The sequence below is a fragment of the Protopterus annectens genome, chromosome 17.part0, assembly GCF_019279795.1.
Source record: "Protopterus annectens isolate FY-2018-M chromosome 17.part0, PAN1.0, whole genome shotgun sequence".
NCBI lineage: Eukaryota > Metazoa > Chordata > Ceratodontiformes > Protopteridae > Protopterus > Protopterus annectens.
In genome coordinates, this window is record NC_056751.1 from 150246449 (window position 1) to 150263178 (window position 16730).

The window sequence follows — 16730 nt, forward strand, 5'->3', positions numbered from 1 at the left end:
AATTCTCCTTAAATCAAAATAAAAAATATATTCTGAGAACCCCATTCTGGCCAAGATAGCCATAGTTCTGTCAGCTAGTACAGTTAAGCAAAGAGGAATCCCTAATTTTTCCAACCCTTCACATGCTGTTTATAATAATGTGATTTCTCATGTATCCAAACCTATATAACTTCAAATTAGCAGTCTGGAGAATGCAAGTCTGAGCCCACTTGAAGATGCTTTTACATTTTTTCATCCTCCAAAAGGCCAGGAAACATACCACAAAGACATCATACCTGGCTAGATAGAGTAGATTTCTTCTGTCTGGTTTACTGACTATGTTATACTTAACAAAGGCAGTTTCTGTCTCAGAGGGTTGTACTTGTCAGACCTGTTTTGTAAGGCCCTGATTTGCCCTTCATTTAAGGTCTGTTTGTCTATATGTCTGTCAAATAGTTACTTGCCTGCCCATGGAAACCCCTCCTCTGAGCTCTCTCCCTACTGTCAAACCACGTTTGGAAGGAGTAGATTACTTAGAATGCCCAAGTGGGCCAGTGAATTATCTTTGAGGCGTTAATTTTGTAAAGGAGAAATTGACTTCACCACCTTTTGAACCTGCAAATACACCTAAATTAAAATGGAAGCCCTTGTTCTCGGTGGACATTACCCCTAGAAAGGAGAATGCAAAAGCTGCAGGCTTTATACAGTCTTTCAAAAGGAAAGTGTGGCTCTTAGGACTAACTCTTCATTCATGCCCAAAGTGGTATCAGAATTAACACACTGAATCCAACTGTATAATTTTCAGTTTTGTTTAGCCAGATCTCATATAAAGGAGAGCACAGTACCAGCACTTAATAGGTATGCACAGGCAAGTGAAAGAACTAAAGATTTCAGACAGTACAGCTTTTCATTTACTCTGTGCCAGCAAATCAAGGCAGCCAATTACCTTTTGGCATATACCTAATCAGACACTTGCACCAGTTGGAATGCCCACGAAGGTTTCTCACCAGGAGAATTTAAGCCATGAATACTTTGTCCTACAGATTGCCTAAGTGCTCTGTCTCTGTATTCATTCTCCTGAAGACTGCTGAAAGGGGATCTTTGTCAGACTTACAGGGCTTCAGCAGACCCAGCCCTGATGGATCTGTTGCATATGCACAAAACAAACAGCACCAGAAACAGTAGATCCTGGGATTTGAATTTTGCTTGTGAAGACGTTGTCCGTTCGATTCTCAGCTAAAGCGTCTTCTGTGGGGAGACAGGTGTGAAGGGGCGTACCTTCGTAGAAGGTTGTGCGTCAGGGCTGGTAACTCGGCACGTAAAAATCTTCTACCAATCATTAGCGGACCGGAGTTCCGCTGTGGCAACCCCTAACCAGGATAAGCCGAAAGACACAAACAAACATAGACAGAACATGCTAGAGAGACAGATATGTGTCCCAAAGGATCCACACACAATGGAAGAGGCTCCCCATCCATGTAAAACAGAGTTTATCCCTGACCCTGTTCATACAAAACCTTGACAATTGGATGTGAAATCCTAAATCCCCCCCCTCCCCGGCACCCATGTCCCTTGTGGACAGAGGCTGTCAATAAGGAAAGTATTATCCTAACTAACACTTCCCCACAACAAATCCTTAACTACCTGCCTAATAACATTATTCCCCATATGACACTTTGAAACCAAATGGCTTGGGGTGCGTGGCTAGGCTTGTAAGGGCCCTAGTTGTCATTAGCCTAGTAACAACCTATGACCTTATGAACAGACACTCCCAAAATAGCTGACAAATTGTATTGTATTTTATTCTGGCCACCATAACAAGACACACTATACTATGACAACAGACACTGTATTTGCCTTTTTCAGGAATGTATCAACTATATGAGCTCCCATTTACACCTTTTCCAGGCTAGGACTGTTCTGCAGAGCATGGGGTTACCACACCCTACATGGCTACTTTTTAGATACCAACTGCTTTATAAGTCCTCCAGTTGTTATGAATGTTACTAGAGTTGTAATTCTTATAATAAGTATACTGAGCAGACTCAGCATAATAATAGATATTCAAGTACAAGAACCCCTGCTGCACTTTTGGTTCCCTTCCATCTTCCCCCCCAGGACTATATATAGTTTTTTATTGACCGTAAACTAGTATTGTTATTGACTCCCGCATAAGACTTTCATATTTTCCAAGATGAGCTGACCAAGTTTGCAGATGGTTATAACTTGGTGTCATCTTAAACTCCCCAGAGGACCCCAAAATTCTCCAGTAGGATCTTTCCCAAATCAATCACTGATGTCAAAACCATGGACTAAAGCTGGATGCCAAGACATGTGCAGTGGTACCACTTGTCATACATGAAGTCAGTTGTAAATATCATATTGACAGCACACCCATGTGATAACTGATATAGTAGTTAGGGACTTGGGGAAACTATATGTAGATAACATACTGTCCTTCGGTTACTACATGTCTACTGCTGTAAGAAAGTCATTTTTCATTGCATAACTTATTACTGAGGATATGGCCTACAGGTCCAGGGATTTGATCACTCCACTGAATTCTACACTTATCAGGCCAGTCATTGAGTGTAATGCCCCATTTGGTATGTATGTGTCCAAACATTTAAAACAACTTGAATACCTACAACACTTTCTTACAAAGAAAATCAAGGGTCTAAATCCTAGAACCATGCAGACACTCTCAAAACTTTGTCCCCACTTCTCGGCGTCTTACAGGCTACTGAGGAACATTCTCTGCCTCACGTACAAAGCCAAAACAGACTCTTATCCTGTCAGATCTACTTCATATTCATACTTCTAATGGTGACATAAACATTCGCTCAAGAGCTCAGTCACTTTTACAATATAAACACAACATGGTGGAGGGATAGATATATTATCACAGAGAATATCTCTTCTTTCGAATCATCTTCCTGTCCACATTAGGTAAAGTTGTAATTCTACACTATTCAAATATAATCTGGACAAATGGATGAATAACCTCAAATTTAACCCTGGTTTAGTACCCTCATCTCTCATGGATAGGGGCAACATGTAAATGTTTTGCTTATTTCTGGATTATTCATATGTAAAACATAAAGGCTAAAAACTTCATGGGACTGTATGGCTAGGTGTCTAAAGATCCTCACAGGTCAGCAGCCTAGTAGGAACCTGTGAATGTCATAACTGTGAACATATGGGAATGTAAAATTTACTTGAATTTGAAAAAATATATATTTCAAAGGGAATCTGTTAGTTATTTCTACAGAAACTTTTTTTAGAACAAGACAGTGGGTTTGTGTAAGGCTCCACTGTTATATAGTTCACTAAGAGAAGAGACTTTTACAGCAGATGACACGTACACTTCCCCATTCCCTTATTTGGTATGGCGCTCAGACTTACAATGATAGTGTTAATTTTCAAGCATCGTTTCATTTCTCCTTTTCTTGTGCAAGTACTTGGTTCTTTTTTTTTTCATTTTGACGTCAGTGTGCTCCTAGGTGAGCATTCTGCATCATTCCACTAGTTTGAAGAGTGGTACAGATTTACTGAAGATAGCACAAGCTGTTGCCTGTTCTATAACAATACAACAGTAGGTATATCAACTGATATCCTATGAGTGCACCACCATACAAGACCACTGTGATGTTATTGAGTATTTCTGATGCCTGTGCGTCTGTGAATGCAAATGTTAACTCTAAAGAGACAACTTCTTTGCTTATTCTCCATCGGCTAATTAATAGGCTAATGGCATTCTAGGAGAAGATAATCAGTTGCTTGTCAAAAACCTGTAAGGTCTGCTCTGTTCTCATTTAAAGTACACTAGCATAGGGACTGAAGCTGCTGAAAGTTGTTTTACTATCTCCATAGATCTGAACTGTGCCATCCAAAGTCTTTCTATTTATCTCAGTGTAACATTTCACTAGTTTAGATAAAAATGCAGAGAAACAAGTAGACTGAACAATGTATTTATAATAAAACAAGTTCCACAGTAGCAAACCAACTGTGCTCCCCAAGTCAAGTGACAGTGTGTAATTCTGGGATACCAGCATGCTGCTTTGAAGTGGGTGACTGAACTGTATTCATACATACAGCTTATAAATCACTTAACTAAAAATGTGCTTATCACTGAAATTGAATATGAACTCCCTGTTGTAACATTACCTTCTTGCTCAAACACACGTAAAATACAAAGTACTATAAACATAATCTGCAGATTTTCCTTTCATGCAGAATCCCAAAGTCATTACAGCCAACATCTACAGCATTGTAACTGTCTCTCTGTATATGACAATGCAGTATTTCTTCTAAGCTACCAAATCTACAAACTGTTAAAATGGTACACTGCTTCCTCAGAAACAAAATTACACAAACAGCCTAACTACACACTTAGAGAGAGCCACAAAGATAGCATTACCTTCATTAGACCTCATTTTAAAACCTCCACAGGAACAGAGAAAGAGCTATCTATAGGCCAGAACCAATTGTTTGGAATCAGCTACCTGCAGAAGTGAGGCAGCAAGAGACCCTTCAGTTATTTAAAAACAAACAATTAGAACAATTATTTTAAGGACACCAAATGCACTTCTTCCTTGCAGTGACTAGCCCTTGCAGCTCACTCCGTAATTGCATCTTTCTTGGAAAGATGTACTTTAAGCAAATGACCACTGGTTGACTGCATATTTAATTGTACATACTATAAATAGTAATATTACTTGGTTTTAAAATTGTAAATAACATACAGATGTATTATCTGTGTATTGCTGTTGTTGCACTAGGTATAACTGTATTCTTTAGTCTGTGTATAATATTCTCTTTGTGTCTGGCACCAGAGTGCCCGTTGTTTTGGCTGAAAGGGATCTGTTGACCAACCCACTTATCTAATTATCAAACTGAAATAAATATATAGATAGATAGTAGATAGATAGATAAAAATTAGCAAAATGAAAAAAATGAAAGCTTAACTAAAGACAAATAAGCTGTGCCTAGCTGATATTGTGACAGTTTTATGCATTTCTTTGTTTTATAATGCACTCTCTAATTTGCATTCCTTAGAATGTATCAGTTGCCTATGTTGGATTGTTTTTTGGAGGTGATTACATCTTTTCTTGGTCGAACTTCACTGGGTTGAATATCTGGTAAGTGCTAACTAGAATTACTGTCAAATGCTCAAATCATCAGGATGAGAATTAAAAAAATAAACTAGTTATGTTGTAGAATAATTCTCATTCCAAAAGGTGAAACAAAAAAATCAATGCTTTTAGTGTGTAAGATCTGTATCACTGCACATGTTAAGAAAACCTGTAAATATGCCACCCAGTTTGTCTGTTTCACCCCAGTAATGCGTAGGGTAGGTTTAACAATGGCTAAAATGTAGCTGTCATCATTTTATACAGAGAGCAGTATGACATCCTGATTGTTGCAAGTAGGGAATGAAATCTCATTCATGTTGTAGAAATTTAGTTTTTATTTATCATTTGTTGACAGGGTTGGTCCCACTAGCTAGTGGCCTTGTTTTCAGGGGAGACCAGAGGTGGTGGAATTTGTCCAGGGCATCAGGGAGTATCCCCTACTCTGTGTGAGCGGGGACACTGGTTGTTGTGGCACTTACTGCTTCTGGTCTGGACACAGTGATGGCTCGGAGAAGCAGAAAGGAGTATGGTGGACATGAGTGTGTTGGAAGATCTACAGTGTTTGCGTGTGCAATCTGGAGACCTGCATACAGGAAAAGAGATGTTGAAGGATATGGTGGGGTCAAAGGCAGTCAAGCCTTCACAAAACAAAGTGATGGAGGAGGTGAAAGCATGCGATCTTGTGTTGGTATGTAGCAAGAAGGGAGAAATGTATGTCCTGAGTAGTGCGAAGGAGGTCATACTTTTACAAGATTCTGAAATTATTTATCAGGGGCAGCTGTTCAAGATATTGAGCGAGATGCAAAAAGATCTGCTGTTACAACCCTCCAATTGGAAGGGTTGTGGGATGTTTTTCTGCAGGATTTGATTAACCAGAGTGAGACTGAAAGTGAAAAGGCAATTTTGTGGGGAGATATTATAGAAAGGATTCAAGAAGAAGTGGAAGAAGTAAGACAGAAAAAGAAATCCTATGCAAAATCAGTGAAACAGGGAAATAAAAGCGAAGACAAGAAGACAGAATTACAGAGAAGGAACTACTTAATAAGAATAAGCTGTAAAGCAGAAAAAGAGATGGACAGGTATGATTTTTGGGATAATATAATAGCACCATTGGGGGTATCACTGAAAGAGGTAAGAACATTCATTCATATTAATCAATATACTTTTTGTGGTATTATATTTGAAGCAGGGAGGTACATGGAGAAATTTTTGGATCGATACGAACTAAAGAAAAAACGTAAACCATGGAATCTGTAAGTTTTACAAACATTTATTAGAGAAACAAAAAAACTTTATGTGCAGTTTTGAAATGAGGTAGAAAAAGAATCACTAAAAGACTATTCAAAGACTGTATGTAAAGATGTAGACATTACAAAAAATTATGATAGTAAAAGTTTATGGACTGGGGTTGAGAGTGTTGTGTTATACTAAAATTGGAAAATTAAAGAATAGTACACACTCTAATTATTATTCATGTAGAAGGAAAAAAAGGTACTGTAAAATGGGGGGCAACAAAAAACTTTTTTGCTGAAAAAGTGATCTTTTAACAATTTGAAATACTTTAAATGTGAAAAAATAGGTCACTTATGGATGGATTATAAGGAGAAGACAGAAGTATATAAGACGAAATTGGGCATAAAGTATGATAATGAACAAAAGATAGAGAAAGGAGAATAAATAGAAATCTAGGAAAAGAACAAGAAGAGCAGACCACAATAGATAATAATGAGACAGTAAAAGGTGTAGAAGAAAAAGAAGGGTATGAAGTAATGATAGAAACAAGTGATGAAGAAATTAGTTGGACTGTGGTTAAGGAAATAAAAATATATTGGGAAAAAGTAAAAGGAATTAAAAGGAAATTTAAAGAATTTGGCATGAAAGAAAGTAAAAACAAAGGTTAAAAAGGGAAATAAATTAATAAAAGAAGAATTGAAAATTTCAGCAATAAACGTGAACAGTATAAAGAGTATAAAAAGAAGACTATATGTATTGAAATGGTGCATGACACTTGATGTGGATATTGTTGTAATAGAAGATATACAAATTGTAACAGAAAAGGAAAGATTATAAGTGGAAATGTTATGTTGAGGTCAGATTACTTGGAACATTGGTAAGGAAGCATGCTCAGGTATGGGAATATTATGCAAAATTTCAGAAGTTTCTTTGGTAATATTGGGTAGAGTAACAGTTGTGGATGTGAGTTTGAAAAAGTAATTTGTAGAATTGTAGCAGTTTATGCATATGTGATGAAGAAAAATGAGAGATGATATTTAAAAAAATCTTAGATTATGTAAAAGTGAATATGGATTTAATATTAGTGGGCAATTTTAATTATGATTTAAGAAAAAGAAAAAAAGAGAGTAGTAATGTGAAAATGATGTCAGAAATAAAATTGGAAAGTTATATGCATGAAACAATAAACAGTGGATCTACAAAAGGAATAATTTAAGAATTGAGACAGATTATTTTATTGCTTTAGAAAGTGAAAATTATACAGGACGGTATTAGAGTTACAGTTTTTTTAGATCATTTGGCAATATGGATAGAGATTCAAGAAAAAGGGGATATTTAAAAATAGGCAAAGGTATTAAAAGAATAAATAAAAAAGATTTAGATAAGGAAGGAACAGCAGGAGTTAGGCAATTATAGAAAGACCAATTAAGTATGAGAGGATTTTACAGAAGTGGACATCTTGGTGGAAATGTTTTAAAGAAAAATATAAGAAATATAGTAAACAACCATGCTTTTTAGAGATTTAGTAGGAAATGAGAAAGAAATTTTCAAGAGAGAAAGGGAAATATATTAGATAAAGCAAGAGAAGATTAGAAAAGTTGTTTAAACAAAGATATTTTTACAAGGGACTAGGTAGAGGTGGTACCTTATTTAAACAAAATAGTCAAAGAATAAAAGAATAACAGAATTATGAAACGAGAGTAGATTGTGTTAAAAGTCAACAAGAAATAGTGAATGCAGTAAAGGGATATGCGGAAAAGACATTTATAAAACAAGAAAACAAAAATGGAAAGTTAAAAATTAAGAAAACAGGACAATGAATATTTGTAAGAAATGAATAATTTGTTAAAATGATAAATATCAAATCAGCAACAGAATTGGATGACATTCTTTATTATATGTATAAAGACATGTTATATTGGTAGAGGAAATACATTGTGGAAATATTAAATGAATGGTTAGAGGAATGTTTTCGACAAGAAGAAATATGTGTTGGAGTTATGAAATTTGTATGTAAAAAAGGAGAAAAAGGGGATATAAAAAATGGAGACCATTCGTTTTAAATAATTCAGATTATAAGATTTTTATGAAGATAATAGAAAAGAGATTGGAGGCTAAATTAATAAATATTAGAAGAAACATTTGTGAAAAGGGGAAAAGGAAGCCAGGAGTTGTTAGTGATAATAAGAGAAATTACAGATGATATAATGAATAGAAAAACAGAAGTTAAAATCATGATAGGTGGTTTAAGTAAGACATTTGACAGGATACAGCACAACATTTTATGGGACATATTGAAAGAATATAAGTGAGAAGATAAAAGTATTTAGTTCAATTTATGAAAAAATAAAGTAAAACTTGTAGCGAATGGATGGTTAGGTCGAGAAATAGAGTAATATAAGACAGAGTTGTCCAGCTAGTAGTGTTTTATTTGCATTGGTTATGACTGCAGTGGTTAGTAAGGTTAATACATCGTTAGCAGTAGCAGAGTAAATTACTGTAGAGAGGATTAAAGTACCAATTATGTTCTGTTATCTGGATTATACTGTTTTAATAACAAATAATTAAGCTTGACTGGAAGTAGCTGTCAAGCAACTTAATATTTGAGTGCTATAGGAATGAGTATAAATATAAATAAAAGGAAGGGTACAGGAATAGTAGGTAACAGAAAATATTAAGTTGCTTGTTCAATGCGGAAGAGAGGGAAATATTGAGTATAAAATTTGGTAAGGAGACAGAATGCAGCAATGTGAAGATATAATATGAAAAGTAAGGAATGTATGTTTTTGTTCTGGAAAACATATAAATTGTCATACAGAAAAAAGTATATTTAATAAATGCTGTGCTATTGAGGAAAAATTGCATATTTAGCAAGTGTGTTTATGATCCCCGTGACGATGTGAGATGTTGCCATCTATGCCAGGGAGAGTGGAGCAGTGCATGTGTAACATATGCCCGCATAGTTAGTTGGAGTTTTGTAAATAATTTTGTGTCATTGACTATATCACACTGACTTGTACAGATGCTTATGTTTAAAATGTATCAACAGTGTTGTTATAACTGATTAAATGTTTATGTTTAAACAAAGATTTATGGAAGGGAAGAATAGAAGTTTTTGAAATAGTTCTATAATTTTCAAATGCTGCAACAGATTTTAGCAAAGCTGTGAGTGTGTATTGTATCAGAGTCAGGTGATCAAATGTGATGTCATTCCATAACCAGCACTGAGAGGATGGAACCCACACAGCAGCTTGTTTTGTTTTCTTTGGAATTTGATATAAAATTCTATGACAAGTTATCACAGTTCAGTTGAGTTAGTTGAGTCCAGTTATTCTGTTCAATCTGTTAGAAGTTCATCACCTTGCTTTGTGGAAGTAACCATCTCAGCATCTAATCTTGCCTTGCTGTATTAATTAAGTTAGCTAGAGAACAGTTATTCGTTATACAGTCAGGAAATACAGTGAGATCAGTTAACTAGTGTTTTCTGCATCTGTTTGAATCTGTCCAACTGCATTATTTTTTATTTCTTCTGTGATGGAAACTCTGATGTTTGTTGTACTTAGATATTTAGTACTTTCATGTTTTCTATTTTATCATTTATTAAATATTTTTATACCTTTCATTGTGGGTGGTCTTTTAGAGAATACTTTTCAAATCTTCAGAGTGACACCTTGGCAACTCTGAAAAGCCTGGCTGTTTTGGTTACACTACACCATTTATGTTATTATTGATTTTACTCAGTGTAATTGGATACCCTTGTAAGAGCCTGACAGTGATTGACTGTTGGCAGTAAGGTTACCTTATAGTCTGGGTAGAAGGGGTACAGCTAGTAAATCTGTACTAGCCTTTCCCAAGAGTGTGTGTGTGTGTGTGTGCATGAAAATCAAATACCAAGTGTGGGTGTGTCAGCTGCTTGGAACCAGGACACAGTGCTCCAAAATTAGTCTTGTTTGGTATCTGGAGAGACAGAGTCCAGTCCCAGGTTCGCTGTATGCTTTTGGGGAAAATTGCACTTGATGCAGAGAGCTGCATTTAAAATACTGTGTAAGTTCATTCCTGTTCTTAGTGGCCATCTCTCACCACTGTCAGTGGTGAGGATTGACGCTCCTTGATTACTGGCCCAGGGTAGAGTGACCACCACAATCCCTATAGAATATGAAAGGCTTACTGACAGAACCCACACTGTAAAAGTAGCCGACTCCAAATCCAGCTCCAGACAAGTGACAAGTGGAGTACCTCAGGGTTCAATCCTGGGGCCGCTCTTGTTTGGCATCTACTTCTCTGAAGTACAGGCCAACACTAAGGGACTCTGGCTAACAAAGTTCGCAGATGACTGCAAACTGGGAGCCATTATTGAATCCCCAAATGATGTGGATACTCTACAAAAGGGCCTTACAGAAACAGATGCTTGATGCCAGAGCCATGGGCTCAAGCTCAATGCCAAGAAAAGTATAGTTATCCCCTTTGGGAAAAAACATGTACCCATGAATTGTCACATAGGTGGCAGTACACTAAACACCGAAAGTGTGATAAGAGACTTAGGGACACAGGTGAACAGTGGTCTCACCTTCAATAACCATATCGCCACAACAGTCAGGAAATCCTTCTATGTGGCACACCTCATCACTAAGGGCTTTTCATCCAGAAAAAAGGAGGTCATTGTCCCACTGTACTCATCCCTCATTAGACCCATTATAGAATACAACGCCCCATTTGGTATGTACCTCTCAAGACATCTGCAACAACTGGAAAGGCTGCAGAAATACCTCACTAAAAGAATTGCAGGCCTAAAGCAGATGCCCTATGCTAACCGCCTTTAAAAAACTCCAGCTATACTCTGTCACATATCGTCTACTCAGAGGCGATCTCTGCTTAACATACAAGGCCATGTCAAACCCAGAGCTGTTGGACATGCTACACTTAAAGAAATCCCAATCCCTCAGAGCCACATGCTCCAGGGATCTAAACCTTGTCATCACAATAAACAATACATGCTGGAGGGATAGGTTCCTGACCCAGAGACTCCCCAGACTCTGGAGTAGACTGCCCATACATGTCAAGCAGAGTGCCTCTTTAGCCCTCTTCTAAAAGAACCTTGACGATTGCATGGGAGAAAGGAAATTGACCCCGGGGATCATGTCAGTTGCCCTGCTAGACAGGGGTCCAGGAAAGTAAATAGTGTGGGAGGAAATAGCCAGGGAATTGTTATGGCTAGGCTTGTATAGGCCCTAGGGCTGATAGCATAGTACCAACCTTAGAACCTATAATGTCGATTGTGTTTTCATTTATATGGGGATCCAGCTTAAATCCAGTAAAGAGAGGTATGTTATATGTTAAACAAAGAGAAGGAGGGTTGGGTTTGATAAACCCAGTTGTTTATGCAGATTCCTTGAATTTATACAAGGTATTAACACGGTTAAAAAAAGAAAATATGTTTTTAATAATTACAATAAGAAAGTACAAGAAAGTATGTTGTATGATGATTAAATTTAAAAGAGGGAAGGAAGGCGTGAATTGGAAAATAAAAAGTTTATCAAGAAAAAATATGTTATGGAAAATAAAGATAGGTGATATAGAATATAATATGTAATGAATAAATGTGTTTTTCCATGGGAAAAATTGGAAGGAGAAAAAGTAAAAGTCATGCAAACACGATTGGAATGATGTAAGAAATGTGGAATGCAGAGATTTTCTGTGGGGATTATCATTAAAGACATTAGCAATGAAAACTGAATATGCTATATAAAAAGAGGAAAGAATGTGCAATTATTGTGAAGCTGAAACAACCTTTTTTTATGGAAAAAAAGTATGATAAATTTGATTCAGTCAGAAATGAAGAAGGGGAAGTGGTGCTTAATATGGGAGGGATTGTGAGTGTTGTAGAAGTATATTTACAATACTCAAAGGTAGAGAAAAGAAAATATTTTTTGGAAAGTTACAAAAAACAGGAAGAATGTGGTAAAAGAATTCCCTTACTGAAGTATAATGAGACTTTAAAAAGTATTAAAAAGATGAGTGTTCTTGGACCAGATTGTATAGACTATGAGTATTATAAAGGGATGGATGAACAAAAAGGTGTATATTGTTGAGATTATGAATGATTGGTTGGAAGATTGAATTAGAGGCAGAAGAATTTGTGAGGGGTATAATGATGTTTATTTTTAGAGAGGAGATCAAAAATGGAAATCATCAACATTGAATAATACCGATAAAATAATTATGAGAGTAATTCAGAGAAAGTTGGGAAATTTTAATGATAGTATTGGACAAGAAATGTTGGAGCAGAAGTGTTAAGTATATATTAATTTTGAAAGAGGTGGTTAATGACATTAATGAAGATGATTAAAGGAGAATGGCTATATGTGATGTAGAGAAAGCATATGATACTATAGATCATGATAAAATGTTTGCAATATTAGAAGGTTATGAGACAGGGATAAACTATTAACTTGATTAAATTGGTGTATAGCAATTCCTTTGTGAAGATAGAAATAAATGGATGGTTTAACAAGGAAATTAAAACAGAGAGGATGCTAAGCAAGGATGCCCTCTGAGTAGAATTGTGTTTGTGATTGTGATGAATGCTGTCTTGGTTAATGTTTCAAGAAAGGTTAAGTAAGGCATCTTGAAAATGTATAAGGAAATAGAAATCCCTACTTATTTGTCTAATGCAGATGATTTAATAGTAATAGCAAAAGAGAAAGGATGGATAAGGGAATGTTATTGAAATTGGTTATTTTTTGAGAAAAGTTCGACCAAATATGAATAAGAAGTGTAAGTGTTTTGATAAAATAGTTAAGAAAGGTGAAATATATTTTCTAAAGTAGTATTTAATTTGTTAAGTATAAAATTTGGAAGTTATGGTATAATACAGAAGCAGTGGGGAGATTTATTCTTGAGAATTGGAAATGTTATGAATATGTGGAAAGCTTTTGTTTTATCTTATAATAAAAAACTTTATCTGATGCATTCTTATTGTTTAGGAAAGTTATGTTATATATGAGGTACTTTTTTGTTTCCAAAAGATTTAGAAAAATAACTTTTAAAAATATTTATTTACATTTGTTTGTGTTTCTAGACTTAATCCAGTTAAGAGAAGGATATTATATTGTGAAAATGGTAGACTAGGGTTAAAAATCCTTTTTCGGCTTTGCTGCATGTACACTGGATTTTTAAACAATATTTCATAACTGGTTGTGTATCCTAGAATTTACCCACAGTTGGCGTGGTTTGATCATGAGGGCAAAGCCCGAGTGATCAAACAAAGCCTACCGTGGGTAAATCCTGGGATACTCACACCAAGGAGTGGATTATTGCTATAGTACAATGAAATTATTTATGAACGAAATCGTGTACCATTTTTCAATAATTTCATTCTATAACAGTGCTTTAGTGTTCCTCCGCTTTCTCTACTTCTCAGTGAGGTACTGCACATGTGTAAGACCTGTACGGCCACATGCTTGGAGTACATCAGTACAGTTCAGTAGGTAGACAGGGATAACAATGTCTCAGTTTGCCTTTCACTTTTTAAGAATGTGTGTATGAAGTTTTAATAAGGGATATGGCAAAAAATATGAGGAAAATCAGGGGTGTTCTGCAAAACTGTGGATAGTTAAGAGAAATGGTTACCAATAGTGTTATCAACCATACTGGTTACTGACAGCATGGTCAATCGTACTGTCAGTAACCAAACTTGTCAACTATTCACAGTTTTGCAGAACTTCCCTGATTGTTGTAATATTTAACACTGGGCCAGATTTATGAAGGCTTGCACGGAGTCTAAGAGTAGTGTAAGATGGCAGACAGCCAGTATGTCTGCCGAGCGATCTAGCAATAGCCGGCAGGGGCATGCATGAGAGCTTCTAAAGCTACTCTTGCACGGACAGTGTTATGGTATGCAAATTACCTCATTTGCTGCTGAAAGCTGTGCAAATGAGGTAAATTTGCGATCCAGGAAACACTAACCTGTCCGTGTAAGAGTAATGTTATTTGCAGAAATGTACTCCGTTGGTAAGGGAGTACCGTTCTGCAAATAGCTAAACGGAGCTATGACAGCTCCAAATAAAGGATGCTTCTAGTTGAGGAAGCATGCCAATGGCCAAATATAAGGCCATTGGCATTTGCAAATGTTGTAAATCCTTAAAATCCATTTTTTTCCCAGATCGCCGATGTTTAAGCGTAGCGCAGCACCGCACAAACGTGCGGCGCTTTAAATAAAATGAAAAAAATTGAAAAATAGCCAAAAATGGGCATTTTCACAAAAAAGCTTGTTCTGCCATGCAGGTGAATGGCAGGCTGAAAACAACATGGCCACTGAGTAGTGGTTGCTAAGGGGGGAAAGCTCAGTGTGAGAGATGTAACCAAGTATTAGTAGGCAATCCTATGCAAATGAGGATAAGGATAGTGAGTCCCAATTGTCTCCAACATGTGAGCCATGTTCCTAGAGTGTAAGTGTAGGAGTACGGGAGTAGTAGAGTAGAAGATAGGTGACATCATGAGGGGGTATGTCTGAAAGACTGTAAGCTTATTGGAGCACAGTGGCTTGTGTTTGCCCTGAGTTGCTCAGGATTGCAAGAGGCATGTCTACAGGTGTCCTAGCTGAAAACAAGAAACCAAAGGCGTACGCCGTGGATATATCTGAAATTTCTTGCAAACGGGCACCCAGCGTGTGCACCCGTGTGCACGTGTTTGCGCTTGTTTGCGCGGCGCTGCCCTGGAAAGGGAAAAGGAAGGAAAAGAAGTAAGACAATAAGAGCACTGGTAAAACCGAATAAACAAACCACAAAATACACAAACTGGCTGAAGATAAATCCTTTTTACTTCCAATAAAGAAACACAGTTTCCAGAATTTAAAATGACACACAAACAAAATGAATAATCAAGAAAGGTAAGCGCTTTCGTTTTGCAGTTGCCAGGAAAAGAAGTAGTAGGAAGTTAACCAAGGAGAACTGGCAGAGCTGCCAGGTGAAATATATAAGAATCAACCAATTACACAGGCAGTAGACTAGCCCAGCCCAGCCCAGCACTTTAAACTCTGCAAACAGCAGTCTACCCTGTTTTTTTCCCAAGAACTCTGCAACACTGCAGTATACAAAGAGTGAAAACTTAAAAAGCTTAAGTCAGACAAAATGTTAGGGGCTGCTATTGCTATCATAAACCAACATGTGCAAGATGCTGAGGGTGCTGATGTTGTGAATGCTGCTGAGCAACCCACAGTGAGGAGACGGAGAAGAGCGTACAGACCCAGGGTAACCTACCAGGGGCTACATGAGCTGGAGATAGTGGAGCGCTAAAGAGTGGACAGAGACCTCCTGCAGCAAATTGTTGAGCTGTGCCGGCCACGCCTCACACACAGAACCAACAGAGGGGAACTCATCCCAGTGGATACCAAGGTATGTGTTGGCCTACGATTACTAGCTACAGGTACCTTCCAGAGACCAACTGGTGATATGATGGGGGTTTCACATGCATCAGCATCTAAGGTACTGCACCAGTTCCTGGACGCCATGTCAGCACATGTCGGTGAACACGTATATTTTCCCAGTTCCCGTGAGGCATTGGCCAGCAATATGCGTCTTTTCCACCAAATAGCAGAATACCCTGAGGTAGTGGGTGCAATAGACTGCACGCACATACACATCAAAGCACCACCCGGTGAGCATGGTAGGGTCTACATCAACCGCAAGGTCTTCCCTCCATCAACTGCCAGGTCATGTGCGATGCCCAGGGTATAATAATGAATGTGTGTGCTGGCTGCCCTGGAAGCTATCACGATTCCCACATCTGGCATCTGACGCAGCTGTACCAGAGATTTGCCAATGGGGACATCCCTGATGGTCACCTAGTGGGGGATGCTGGATACGCACTGGAGCCGTGGCTGATGACACCCATCAGAAATGCACACACACCCGAACAAGAACTCCATAATGAGGCACACACACAAACAAGAAACATTATTGAGCATGTGTTTGGAATGCTCAAGTCACGGTTCCGGTACCTGGACACATCTGGTGGAGCCTTGCAGTACTCGCCAACTACATGTACCCAAATTGTCATGGTATGTGCCATGCTGCACAATATGATCCTGTGAAAACAGCTGCAGCAGGAATAGCATGGGACAGGGCCAAACAGCCCCCCACCATTGCCAAGGCCTGCACAGGCACAGCGTGACTCGGAGGAGGAACAACCTGAGCCTGCCCCAGTAGGCAGAAGGAGGCGTGCCCAGTATGCCTTGGCCTTGGCAAAGAGGCAAGGCATCAAACGGAACAGCCCAAAGGCACGCACGAGGGACAAAGTGCTCGGTCCAAACCAAAACGAAGGGTAAGACAAAAATGTGGACCAGCACAATGGTTTAGCAGGACAAATATTTAATTACTTCAAAAA

The 16730-nt window shown here is 37.7% G+C and overlaps 1 protein-coding gene across 3 annotated transcripts in view; it reads left to right on the plus strand.

Moving 5' to 3' along the window:
* Nucleotides 1-16730, plus strand: part of SLC35D2 (solute carrier family 35 member D2) — a 649758-nt gene that overhangs the window by 559040 nt on the left and 73988 nt on the right. For all 3 annotated transcript variants that reach the window (XM_044059523.1, XM_044059521.1, XR_006363184.1), the window contains one exon: nt 5038-5120. In XM_044059523.1, coding sequence (XP_043915458.1) covers nt 5038-5120 — 83 coding nt within the window. The remainder of the gene's footprint in view (nt 1-5037; nt 5121-16730) is intronic.